Source organism: Rhinatrema bivittatum, chromosome 6 (genome assembly GCF_901001135.1).
Source record: "Rhinatrema bivittatum chromosome 6, aRhiBiv1.1, whole genome shotgun sequence".
In the NCBI taxonomy this organism is placed as follows: Eukaryota; Metazoa; Chordata; class Amphibia; order Gymnophiona; family Rhinatrematidae; genus Rhinatrema; species Rhinatrema bivittatum.
Window position 1 is genome coordinate 46,556,410 of NC_042620.1, and position 14,239 is coordinate 46,570,648.

The 14,239-nt window shown below is 41.4% G+C and overlaps 1 protein-coding gene across 1 annotated transcript in view; it reads left to right on the forward strand.

Annotated features, from left to right (window-relative positions):
* The window catches only part of SLC35F5 (solute carrier family 35 member F5), a 122,515-nt gene that overhangs the window by 61,894 nt on the left and 46,382 nt on the right, over positions 1–14,239 (forward strand). Inside the window, exons 10-11 of the mRNA XM_029605351.1 lie at positions 5,620–5,684; positions 7,123–7,227. Coding sequence (XP_029461211.1) covers positions 5,620–5,684; positions 7,123–7,227 — 170 coding nt within the window. The remainder of the gene's footprint in view (positions 1–5,619; positions 5,685–7,122; positions 7,228–14,239) is intronic.

Below are 14,239 nucleotides of genomic sequence, written 5' to 3' on the forward strand. Positions count from 1 at the left end.
CCCATCAGATGTTTCCCTCCTTCCTATCCTTGTTCTTCCTCCTCTCACATTCTCTCTGCTCCCTCTTGTACTTACTCGTTCCTCCGCTCGCCTCCATATTTCCTATGTGAGTAGGGCAGTGCCAGCAGGATCTCTGAGTTCTCGCAGTTTTCACGCACAGGTACATCTCTGCTTGCTGAGTTGGCTGGTAGTGTTAGCAGAGTTGGAGACAACAGTGAACCAGGAGGGTGTACTGGATCTATGGCAGAGCAGGAGGCAGATGGTTGTTCAGGCTATTTCCCCATGATTTTGCAGCTTTTGCCTCAGATTTTTAAGTAGCTGGGGGCTCTGAGTATAGTTATGAGTGAAATGTCACTTTCATATTAAATTATTCTTTGTCACTCACCTGCAGGCTTGTTGAGTTCATTTTTTTCTTTAAAAAATAGTCACATATGATGTCAGTACCTGTCTATTTCCATTTGCTAAATTTCAGAAGAATATGTTCATTGGTTTTCAGTATAGGTGGGGTCAACAAACACTTTATTTCAACATTTTTTAAATTTGTTATGAACTTGTCTAGGTCAAAAACCACTGTAAATTATATATGGTTACGGTATTCTTCGACATTCATTGCATTCAGACTTGCTCATGGTCTTAGTTATTGATGACTAGGGTCGATAGAACTATATAACCTGTTATCCAATTACAGATGGAACCATTAAATCCTCCAAAATTGTATGCTTGGATTGTACAACCTTCCATGAACTGAAATTTAAACGAAGATCTTTGGCATTGGTTTGCTCCTTTGATGATTTGATCTGTGTATTCCGAACGTGTGTACAGTCCTTGCTGTTTGTTAAAAATCTGAACTGTTTCCTTTTGGGAAGTAGCTTTATTTGACATCTTTCTCTTTTCTTTGTTGTTCCATTTTTTTTTCTCTGCTCTGAACTTGTCTTAGTCACTTTGGCTAACAAACAATAATCTTCTGTAGTATGTAGAAAAGTAAGTGGTCTTGAGAGGGTTCTTTAATAGTGTCCTGTATATAACAGGAATTTAAAGATATAGAATTTATTTCTTTTTTGAAAAAATCATTTTTAAGGATGTATCCTCCAAAAAACTTGATCATTGTAGTAGATTTATTTATTTATTTATCGGTTTTTATATACCGTGGTTTGGTTTCACCATCACAACGGTTTACAAGTTTCGATCCGAGACAGACAATTTACATGGGAAATACAAAGATCAAGGTTCTAGACGATTGCAAAGTAAGTATGGGAGCAGGTGTATTTAGAGGCAGGTATCAGAAAGTTAGGTAATGGAATATATCGAGGTAGCATTCACAGGGTTAGCGGGTAATCATAAGTTGTAGATAATAATTGGAGTGGAAAGGTTTACAGTTTACGGTAGTAAAACTGAGTGTTCAGGTAGTTATGTTGTCAGAGTGATGTGGTCATGTTTATTTCCGGTTAGCAAGCCAGTTGTGATGGGGCTGTTGTGGTGTTCTAGGCTGTCTTTGTAAGCCTTGGTGAACAGCCAGGTTTTTAGATCTTTCTTGAATTCTTTTAGGTTGGGTTATGTCCTTAGTTTGGTTGGGAGTATGTTCCAAATTTTGAGGCTGGCGAGGAAGAATGCTCTTTGTAGTGTTTTTGTGAGTTGTGCTGTGCGGATGGAGGGAATTTTTAGGAACATAAGAACATAAGAAAATGCCATACTGGGTCAGACCAAGGGTCCATCAAGCCCAGCATCCTGTTTCCAACAGTGGCCAATCCAGGCCATAAGAACCTGGCAAGTACCCAAAAACTAAGTCTATTAGGAGGCCTTTGTTGTTTGATCTTAGGTTTCGTTGTGGGTTGTGAGGGCTGATATTTAAGGCTGCCCGTTTTGTGAGGGCTGATATTTAAGGCTGCCCGTTTTGCTTGCTCATTATAAGTTAGTTTGTGTGTGATGGTCAGAGTTTTGTATTCAATGCAGAATTTTATTGGGAGCCAGTGTAGTGCTATGAGGATTGGTGTTATATGTTCTTTTTTTTTATTCCACTTAAGATTCTGGCGGCTGTGTTTTGTAGGATTTGGAGTGGTCTGATGTTTGAAAATGGTAGACCAAGTAGTAGGGAGTTACAGTAGTTGAGGTTGGAAAATATGAGTAGTTGAAGTACAGTTCTGAAGTCATCTGGTGTTAGAAATGGTTTTAGATGTCTTAGAGTGAGTAGCTTGTGATATCCCTCCTTGATTTTAGTTGTTATGTGGTTCTTGAATGATAGATCGTTGTTGAAGATGACTCCAAGATTGCGTGTATGTGAGACAGAGGAGATAAGTGTCATTTGATTCTCGAGTACGATGGGAGGTGGTGTAATGGGCTGGGTTTCTGATCCATGATTATTATTTCGTTTTTTTCGGTTTATTATAAGTTTGATGCGGGTTAATAGTTGCTTGATTGCAGATAGGTATGTGGCTGAAATGGGGAAATACCTGCAGGAAGAACTAGAAGGCTGGGAGAACAAGAGAGATGTGGAACAACAATGGACCAAACTAAATGGAGCAATTACCAAGGCAACTAATCTATATGTTAGAAAAGTAAAGAAAAGCAAGAGAAAAATTAAACCTATCTGGTTCTCAAAGGAGGTGGCTGAGAAAATAAAAGCTAAAAGAACAGTGTTTTAAGAAATATAAAGGATCCCAGAGGGAGGAGCACAAGGAAGAATATCTGGTGGAACTGAGGGAGACAAAGAAAGTAATCAAGACAGCAAAAAGTCAAGCGGAAGAAAGGATTGCCAAAGAGGTAAAGCGAAGTGACAAAACATTTTTCAGATACATCGGAGAAAGGAGAAAAGTTCAAAGTGGTATAGTGAAATTGAAAGGTGAAAAGGATCAATGTGGGGAGAGAGATGAAGAAATGGCAAAAATATTAAACTAATACTTCAGCTCGGTGTTCACTAAAGAGGACCCTGGAGAAGGACTGTTGCTAGTTAACAAGAAATTGGAGGGGAGTGGAGTAGATGTAACTCCATTTACAGAAGAAAATGTATGGGAAGAGCTAGGAAAACTAAACGTGGACAAAGCCATGGAGCCTGATGAGGTTCACCCCAGGATACTGAGGGAGCTCAGGGATGTGCTAGCGGGTCCGCTGTGTGACCTGTTCAATAGATCCCTAGAAAAGGGAGTGGTGCAGAGTGATTGGAGAAGAGCGGTGGTGGTCCCACTTCACAAGAGTGGGAGCAGAGAGGAGGCTGGAAATTACAAGCCGATTAACCTCACCTCGGTGGTGGGAAAAGTAATGGAGTCGCTGCTGAAGGAAAGAATAGTGAACCATCTACAGTCAGAAGAATTGCTGGACCAGAGGCAGCATGGATTCACCAGGGGAAGGTCCTGTCAGACAAATCTGATTGACTTTTTTGATTGGGTGACTAGGGAGTTAGATCAAGGAAGAACTCTCGATGTCATCTACTTGGATTTCAGCAAAGCTTTTGATACAGTCCCGCACAAGAAGCTTGTGAATAAAATGAGAAGCTTAGGAGTGAGTGCCGAGGTGATGGCCTGGATTGCAAACTGGTTGACAGACAGAAGACAATGTGTGATGGTAAATGGAACTTACTCTGAAGAGAGAGCGGTGTTAAGTGGAGTGCCGCAAGGATAAGTGTTGGGTCCGGTCTTGTTCAATATCTTTGTGAGCGACATTGCGGACGGGATAGAAGGTAAGGTTTGTCTTTTTGCGGATGATACTAAGATCTGCAACAGAGTGGACACTCCGGAAGGAGTGGAGAGAATGAGATGGGATTTAAAGAAGGTAGAAGAGTGGTCGAAGATATGCCAAGAAGTGCAGAGTCATGCATATGGGGTGTGGAAATCCGAAAGAACTGATTTGATAGGGGGAGAAGGGCTGATGTGCACGGAGCAGGAGAGAAACCTTGGGGTGATAGTGTCTAATGATCTAGAGACGGCAAAACAATGTGACAAGACGATAGCTAAAGCCAGGTAAATGCTGGGCTGCATAGAGAGAGGAATATCTAGTAAGAGAAAGAAAATGATGATCCCCTTGTACAGGGCCTTGGTGAGGCCTCACCTGGAGTACTGTGTTCGGTTCTGGAGATCATATCTCCAAAGGGACAGAGACAGGATGGAGGCGGTCCAGAGAAGGCGACCAAAAAGTGGAAGGTCTTCATTAAATGACTTATGTGGAGAGATTGAAGAACCTAAATATGTATACCCTGGAGGAGAGGAGGAGCTGGGGTGATATGATACAGACTTTCAGATACTTTAAAGGTTTTAATGATCCATGGTCAACAACAAACCTTTTCCGTTGGAAGAAAATCAGTAGAACTAGGGGTCACGATTTGAAACTCCAGGGAGGAAGACTCAGAACCAATGTCAGGAAGTATTTCTTCACGGAGAGGGTGGTGGATGCCTGGAATGCCCTTCCGGAGGAAGTGGTGAAGATTAAAACTATGAAGGATTTCAAAGGGGCATGGGATAAACACTGTGAATCCATAAAAGCTAGAGGATGGGAATGAAGAGAAGAGCCATGGGGGTGGCTTGCTGGAATGGAGGCTTCTACCTGGTGATTACTACCATTACTCAATAAGCCTTCGCACGGTTAATGCAACTCCAACATTGCTCTCTGCTTCAACGGCAAGGGGAATGTGGAAAAGAGGATTTGCAATCAGACAACAACCAACAAGGACCGAACGTCACAGTCTGGGTAAACAAATAAGTGTGGGGGTAGCTTGCTTATTATGGCGGTTACTACCCTAAACCAATTAAGCCTGATACATCACTTTGAATGCATATACAGCGTTGCTCTCTGCTTCAACGGCAGGGATAAATGTGGAAAAGAGGATTTACATTCAGACAACATCCAACAAGGCATTGATCTGTGCAGTCTGGGTAAACAAGAATCGGGGTAACTTGCTTGATGCGGCGGTTACTACCCTTAACCATTAAGCCTTATGCTCACCTTTGTTGCAACTCCAACATTACTCTCTGCATCAATGGCAGGGGATGGCAGTAAATTTGAATCAGTTACCAACAAGGGCCCTGATCTTGGTAGTTGGTGAAACAGATAAGTGTGGGAGCTTGCTGGACAGACTGGATGGGCTGATTGGTCTTTTCCTGCCGTCATTTCTATGTTTCTATATTACAGTGGAAACGTTTCATTTTCAGGTTGATTCTACAGAATATGCTTATACTGTTAAACAACTACTGTGCATAACACCTTTACTGTAAAGTTACTTCATATTCATCCAGAGTCTTGGATGCATACACCAGTGCCTGCAGCTTTATTATTCTTTCAAAAGGTTGGAGCTTCTTAAGTACCTGAGGCTGGATCTGGTACCTCAACAATAATAGGAAAAAAACAGCTGGAATATTCCAAATTAATGGCTTTATATCCACACATGATAGAAAACGATGACACCAAATGCAGTCAGTATTGCTATTATTCACACCTACCTTAGCTGGAGCTTTTAAAAAAGCATATTCACCCATGGTGGCTTCATAATCTATGATTTTATAGCACTGATTTCACTGTGGATGTCTTGGTGACTAGTATATCAAATGAAATATTGTTTAACAGAATAAGAATTTAAAAATAAACTGCTTCTCACTACCTAACAGCAATCATTTTATCTTTTTTTTTTTTTTTTAGCATTGGAGGTGTTGTACTTGTTAGTCTGTCTGGATCTGATAAATCTGAAGGAAAAGACACTATAGGTATTTATAGATCTTCCTTGTACTTTTAATTTAAACTTGCTTATGTGTGTTTGGCCTGTGTTTTAATGACTTGACGTTTTGAGTTCTCAGCTCAGACCAGATGTGATGAGTCCCAAAAAAGAAAGCTGCCCTAGTCCACGCATTCTAACTCAAGGTGACTGCAAGTGATTCTTTTGCAAACTTGCTGTCAGTAATGTTGCCATCTTCTCTTAAGGGAAAAGGAGACCAGCAGCCCAGGCAATGAGTTGCTTATTCCTACATTATGCTAACAGAATTGTTTTAGACTTCATGGAACGCTATAACTTTCCTAGACCAAAAATGGCAAAGTTTATTTAAGGATTAAGATTTGTTTTTCTTTTTTTTTTGCTGTAGGTGTAACATTATAGAAAATTGCTGCAGCATTCATAACCATGTCCCATGTGGGAAACAGTGAGAAAACAAAATAGTGCTTCTCAGCCCTCATAAAACATTTTTTGAAGTATTAACAAATCAGACTGCTGTAGGTAGCAAGAATACAGACTGAAAATGTAACTTTTTTTTTTTTTTTTTAATAAGTTTGAGCTTGGGGTACAAAATTAATGTATATTATTTTAGCTTTAAGCACCATAATGGATACCACAGAGCTCCAACATATTTGTTTTTGTTGCAATTTCTCTTTTATTCCTGCAACATTGTAACAATATTTTTGTCCAGTCTCAAGAGTGCCTTTATAAAAGGAATTTGTAGTTCCTTCTGTATTTAAATAAGTGATCAAAAGGCTTGTATTATTATTATTATAATAATTATTATTAATTTTATATACTGCTCGTAAAGCATGTTAACCAAGCGGGGATACATTAAAAACAAAAGAGAATAAAAAAGATAAAACAGACAAGGGGAATATAATAAAACTAAATTTAAAATCACAATCAATCAAAAACAGTTATTAATACAATTACTTAAAATAAACCAAAACAGATATAATATACACATCAATAATAAAATAATATTTTCCTGTTAGCGATTTTTGTTATTACCAGTTTACAATTAAAATTGTTTGCAGGGAGTTCTTAAATACCTGTCTACAAGAAGGTATTAAATGCCTGTTTAAAATATTATTATTGTTATTATTAAATCAGTACAGCACTCTGTACCAGATCTGATATTAAGTAAGGACTGGGGCAGCCAAGATACTTCAGATCATGGGCTGTCTTTACACAATAGCTGCCTCATCTGGGTTTTGCTTGAATGTTTCTTGCTAGCCTTGGTTACCTTTGTTCTGTAGTTTTTTCAAGATCTCTTGTAGCAGCTGTATAACCTGTCAGTATGACTGACAAGGATAGTTTCTTGTTGGATGACTTTTGTTCTAAATCTTATATTGATGTGTCTTTTATAAAATTATTTTCCTTTCTATACTTACACTGAACTTCTGTTTAACCTGTCGTCTTGATGTTTCTAGGTTCCCTTTGGTCTTTAGTGGGAGCAATACTCTATGCTGTCTACATTGTTATGATCAAACGAAAAGTAGACCGAGAAGATAAGCTCGATATACCAATGTTCTTTGGTAAGAATGATGGCGTTATGTGAAAAAGAAGTTTTGTGTTTGAATTAATTGATTATTCCTTTTTAGCTCACTCTTTCTCTATTAAAATTCCACTGTAGAAGCTTCAAAGGATTCAAAATCCTAGTATCATAAATTTGATGGTTGTTTATGGATGATTTTACCAGTGTTTTAATGTCAGGTTAGGGCTCCCGGACACACATACAGTTCTCCTTGGTAGCTGATGCAAGGGATCACAAGCACAAGTGTAGCACAAAACCCAGAGTAGTAACCTACTACTCACCTTATTTGACACCATGTCCCCTCTTACCAAGTTACCTCTCTGGTATTCCATCCAAATTCAGAGAACAACCTAGGGCACTTGGTGCTTCACTTCCAGGCCCCCACAGTGCAGCCTTCAGCCATCGAGTTGCCAGAATACTAGAACTTTCCCAGCAATCCCTGCTTTTAATCCTCCGAGGACCCATCTTGATCCTCAGAGGCAGGGCCATGTCCCAGGTCAACAGTAGTCTTGCCTCAGTTTAAGCCACTCTGTGGCTGGACATGTAGGGCACCAATTTCCCACTGGGTAGACCTTGGTTTGAAGCCCCACCAACAATTTTTGCCCCAACTCTCCCACTGAAAGTTGAGGTCAAACATAATATTTCTCTATTTATTTTACACTAGGATGTGATTATAAAGGTAAGCTTTTTAACTTCAAATGCCACTCACAATTATTTCTAGCATAACATTACAATTTTATTATTATTATTGTTATGGCCGCATCATCAAGCCTGAGTATGTGCCTACCTGGTATTCAAAAGGAGGCCGTCCAGTCTTTTAATCATTTGCGGTCAAGATCTTTTTTTATTTTTTTTAACAGTCGCGATGCTGACTAGTATTTTAAATATGTATTATTTCATCAACTCTCATTTGAACAATCACGGTGATATCGGTAATATCTGATGAAGAAATACATGGGTTAAAAACAGCTCATTTAAACAATATGGGGCAGATTTTTAAAGAATACGCGAGTGCGTACTTTTGTTTGCGCTCCAGGCGCAAACAAAAGTACGCTGGATTTTAGTAGATACGCGCGGAGCCGCGCGTATCTGCTAAAAACCTGGATCGGCGCGCGCAAGGCTATTGATTTTGTATAGCCGGCGCGCGCCGAGCCGCGCAGCCTACCCCCGTTCCCTCCAAGGCCGCTCCGAAATCGGAGCGGCCTTGGAGGGAATCCTCTAACGCCCTCCCCTCACCTTCCCCTCCCTTCCTCTACCTAACCCACCCGCCCGGCCCTGTCTACACCCCCCACTTACCTTTCTCCGGGGATTTACGCCTCCCTCCGGGAGGCATAAATCCCCGCGCGCCAGCGGGCCTCCTGCGCGCCGGGCCGCGACCTGGGGGCGGGTACGGAGGGCGCGGCCACGCCCCCGGACCGCCCCGGGCCGTAGCCACGCCCCAGTACCCGCCCCCAAAACGCTGCCAACACGCCCCGAAAACGCCACGATGACCGGGATCGCCCCCGACACGCCCCCCTCGGAGAACCCCGGGACGTACGCGAGTCCCGGGGCTCTGCGCGCGCCGGTAGGCCTATGTAAAATAGGCCTACCGGCGCGCAGGGCCCTGCTCGCGTAAATCCGGGCGGATTTACGCGAGCAGGGCTCTTAAAATCCGCCCCTATGAGCTTATCCAAATAATACATATTACTGATATCACCGTGATTAGTCAAATGAGAGTTGATGAAATAATGCATATTTAAAATACTAGTCAGCATCGTGACTGTTCAAAAAAAAAGATCTTGACCGCAAATGATTAAAAGACCGGACGGTCTCCTTTTGAATACCGGGTAGGCACGTTGTCAGGCTTGATGACGCAGCCATAACAATAATAATAATAAAAACAATTGTAATGTTATGCTAAAAATAATTGTAAGTGGCGTTTGAAGTTAAAAAGATTTTTCCAAGGTTTTCCTTCTTGGAAGAAATTGTTCATGAGTGGAAAACACGCTTAGCTCTTTCTTGTTTTCCATTATAAATTTAAGGCAATTTTATTATTATTTGCAGATGCTTCCAGGAAATGCTAGCATTCTGGCAAATAAAATCAAGAGGGTAATTTTCAGAGGGATTTTTGCAGGTTAAAAGCATTTTACCCACGTAAATCTGTCTGAAAATTGTCTATCCTGTATGCAGATAAACTTATGTACATAGTTCCACTATCTGCTTTTACCCTCATTTATAGTGGAGGTTCCTGGAGCAGGGAAGAAAACCAGGTGCATAGTTTTGGATTTTCAGAACCATGCATGTAGTTTTGGTTGGAGAAAGTATCTGCAGAAATCGAAGGTGCAAATCTCTACGGGTGCCTTTTCCTGGGGTCCATTTTCCAAGTTAAAATTCCTAGGGGAGCAAGTACTGGCAGACTTTGCAGTGCTTTACTTATTTTTTTATACTTTCTAAAATACGAAATGTTAAGGTATGATAAAATCCTTCAGGTTCCAAGTAGAGTCGTAAAATGTATCTCTTCAGTGGAGGTTATCTATTCCCTTAAAAGAGAAGTCAAGGGAGGAAATTACAAAAGAGTCAGAATCTAACTAGATAAATGAAGCTTGACCGACGTGCCCGCAAATGCGCAGTAGAGAGCATGTGCGGGCGAGAGCATGTAGAGAGCATGTAGAGAGCATGTAGAGAGCATGTAGAGAGCATGTAGAGAGCATGTGCGGGCGAGCACGTCAGTCTTAGGCAGCGTCAAAAAAAAACAAAAAACATGGCGGCAGCGGTGGTAGCAGCGGCGGCGGTAGCGGGCGGCGGTAGCGGCAGCGGTGGTGGGCGGTGGCGGCAGCGGTAGCGGGCGGCGGCGGTAGCGGCAGCGGGGGCGGGCGGCGGTAGCGGGCGGCAGCGGAGGCGGTAGCGGCGGGCGGCGGTAGCGGGCGGCGGTGGCGGCGGTAGCGGCAGCGGCCAGTAGCGAGGGAGGGAGGAGAGAGAGAGAGGGAGGGAGGGACGGACTAAGTGGGAGGGACGAAGAGAGAGAGTGGGAGGGAGTGACTGAGTGAGAGGGAGGGATTGAGTGAGGGGGAGGGACTGAGTGAGGGGGAGTGAGCGGGACTGAGGGAGAGGGAGGGAGTGAGTGGGACTGAGGGAGAGGGAGGGAGGGAGTGGGACTGAGGGAGAGTGAGTGGGACTGAGTGTGAGTGAGAGGGAGAGAGGGGGAGGGAGTGAGTGAGACTGAGTGGGAGGGAGGGACTGAGTGAGAGGAGAGGGAGGCTGGGGAGGAGTGGGTGAGTGGGTGGGAGGGAGGTAGGGGAGAGAGAATGAGGGAGGTAGGGGAGAGAGAATGAGGGGGAGGTGAGAGACAGAGGGATGTTGCCCGTTTTAACGGGCTTAACGGCTTGTTTTACATAAAATACATTTTTTTTTGGGGGGGGGGGGGTTAATAAACATTTAGTGTTCTGACTTTTTCTAAATTAGTCTCAAGGCAGATTACAATCAAAATTAGAATGAAAGTTACAATTACAGTTGCTCCACAAATTACTATCAGAACAAAAAATATTCAGCACAAAGGGAAAGCAAATATATAGATATGGTTGAAGTCATGTGGTAGATTATAGGTAATCATTTAGGTTGTGTACAGTTCTGGTCACCACATCTCAAAAAAGATATAGCAGAAATAGAAAAGGTACAGAGAAGGGCGGCCAAACTGATAAAGGGGATGGAATGATTCCCCTATGAGGAAAAGCTAAAGAGGTTAGGACTCTTTAGCTTGGAGAAGAGATGACTGAGGGAGAGATGATAGAGATTTATAAAATAATGAGTGGAATTTGTCGAGTAAACATTAATCAGTTGTTTACTCTTTCAAAGAGTACAAAGACCAGGGGACACACAATGAAGTTACTAGGTTATACATGTAAAACTAATTAGAGAAAATATTTTTTTTACTCAATGCATAATTAAGCTCTGGAATTTGTTGCCAGAGGATGTGGTGAAAGCTTTTAGTATAGCTGCGTTTAAAAATGGTTTGGACAAGTTACTGGAGGAAAAGTCCATAAAACATTATTAAGGTAGAGTTGCAGAAATCCTCTGCTTATTCTTGGGATAAGCAGCTTGGAATCTGTCTACCCCTTGGGATCCTGCCAGGTACTTGTATCTTGAATTGGCCACTGTTGGAAACAGGATACTGGGCTTGATGACCCAGTATGGCAAGTCTTATGTAGGTTATAGCAGTGCATGTAGCAGATAATGAAGGGTCTACTTGGTAGGTTGGGCAGCAAGAATATTGAGATGGATGCAAGGTTGCAAATGCATTCATAATAAGGCAAGCACCCTAGTGCCGAGGTAGTAAGAATCCATTAAGTAGGGTTAGCCGATTGGTGGCCACAGTTGAGGGCTTATGACTGATGAGTCGGATGAGAGAAGGGTGACAGTCTCTGCCATGGAATTTAGGAGAAGGCCTGGCCAAACAGCCAGGCAATTTTGCATAAATTAATTCACTGATGTCAGTTCTGCTTTATTATTATTATTGTAGAGTTTTATATACCATCGTTCGGTATTGCCATCACAACGGTTTACAATTCTAATATTTTGTTAACATGGTTTGCAATTTTTCATAGGAAGTACATTCTAATGTTAGATTTTTAAAAGGTAACCAAGGTCTAAAAATAGAACAATTAGTAGGAAATAGTAGGAAATACAGTATAACGTTAACTGGGTAACCCTTAACTATTTATCAGTATATAGCAAGGTTTTGCTTATGGGTTTAGACAAGTAGCATGGGTGTTTGTGAACTTTCAGAGTGGTGTGGGGTAGGTTAGTGGCAGTGTGCATTTTGGTAGGCTTTGGTGAATAGCCATGTTTTCAGTTCTTTTTTGAATGTTTTTTGGCTAGGTTGTAGTCTTAGTTCAGTCAGTAGTATATTCCATAGTTGGGGGCTTGCGAGGGAGATAGCGCATTCATATACTGATATTAGTTGTGTGGCTCGGCGGGGGGGGGGGGGGGGGGTTGCCAGGAGTCCTTTATCGACAGAGCAGAGGGTTTTTTTGTGGTTTGTGTGGTTTAATCTCTTCGCTTAGCCAATCATTTCATTCTTCATGTATGTGTTTGTGTACAATGGTTAATATTTTGTAGTCATTTCTAGTATCTCATTTATTTTTGTATCATTTATTTTTAATTTTTTTTATATTTCTACTAGACAAACGTAAACAAAGTTGAGTATTGTTAGAGGAAATTGAAACTTTTGGCCTGTTTTATGTTGTCTGTGAGCTTTGCTTTTGGCTTTCCTCTTAAAGGAAAATTGGCAGTGTAGGAAGATCAGTTGATGACAACTGTGCCAGAGAAAGTAGCACAGTGTTGCCAGGTGCTGAGATGGGTAAGAGTTCTGCCAGTTCTTATTTACTGAACTGCAGAGGCAGCAGAAACGCTTGGATAACACTTTGCTATTGCATAAAATAATTTCTTTTGGCACTGTATTTGGGCACGATCATTGTATTTCCTTTTTTTTTTTTTCATTATTTCTGTGCAAGTAGTTGAAAACCGAGATGCGGTAAAATTTAACATTTTGTGGATGTCTCAAAACCTCCATGTGCCCAGTTTGGAGAATAATGGACCGGAATTCAAATAATAAGAACCCACTATTTAAAACTATGAACACATTTTGTATGGTTACATGGAATGGACTTGGTTTTTGTTACATGGAATGGACTTGGTTTTTGGGTACTTGCCAGGTTCTTATGGCCTGGATTGGCCACTGTTGGAAACAGGATGCTGGGCTTGATGGACCCTTGGTCTGACCCAGTATGGCATTTTCTTATGTTCTTATGTTCTTATGCCAGTTATGTTCCCCTTCTTATTTTTGGAAAATAAAATCTCTTCTAAAAAGGGGTTACCTGAAATTTGGAATACTAAAATCCTGTATTGATGGTGTTAGATTTTTTCTGAAGTTTATGTTTTGATCTTACGTATATAGAAAAAAATCATACCCATTTTATTGAATTAAGATTTAATTAATTTATTAAAGTCCCTCTCTTTGTCTCTCATTGTGAACATCTTTCCTTTGTTTATGCTTCTTGTTCAAGACTTCACAGCCATACAGGTTGCCAGTACTACTGCTGGTCTTCAACCTCCAAGTAACAAAGAAACTTCTTGGTATATGGTTTTTTGTGCGGTAGCTATTGATAGACCAAACCACTCTGTGGCTGGCCTGTTGCAATAGTTCCCGTGTTTTATTGTTTTATTTCTCATAAATTTCAATAACTTCCATATTTTGTGATATTACCCACTTAGCGATATTGAAATCATTGTGCTTATATTTCCCGATATGCACGGTCTGAACCTCCATTCACTTGTGCAAATCCTTAATTAGGTACTTATCTCATCTTTTAAATGCAAATTGCTGCCGCTGTTAATGGGTTCAGAACCGCCCACCCGACAATGGCCATGTTTCGGCAGCACTCTGCCTGCTTCAGGGGCCTCAGGGAAATGTCTGCTGTTGTATTTTTTTTACGTGTATAACGTCTTCATGTGAGCGGCGCTGCTCACTTGTTATTTGGAGGTTGAAGATTGGTTTATATAAAGGAAACGAGGTTGGTTAGTGAATAGTACTATTGCTAGTGGCAAAGTTTGTACTAGGACCATTAATAATTAGGGATGTGAATCAGGTGCCGGAATTGGTTCCGGTTTCGGAATTGTGGACCCGCAGGAAATTCCATTTCCCGCGGTCCAGACGGTTTTGTTTTTCGGCTGTCCCGAGCCGAAAAAAAACCAACCCACTCCGACCCTTTAAATCTAATTATTTACAATCCCCCACCCTCTCGACCCCCCCCCCCCAAAAAAAAAAAACCAAAAAAACAACTTTCCTCTCTGTTTGACTTGTTTATAATTTTATGTTGGCCTTTGTTTTTGAAGCACTTTATTGCTATGATAATGCAATGCTTGTCAGACTGTATTTAATGTTAGGCAAGTAAAACATTTGAGGTTTTTATTTAACAAGTGGTGTCCAGTAGAAGTGAATAGGGGAGGGAGGGGATTATTAAACCAGGACTTATCTG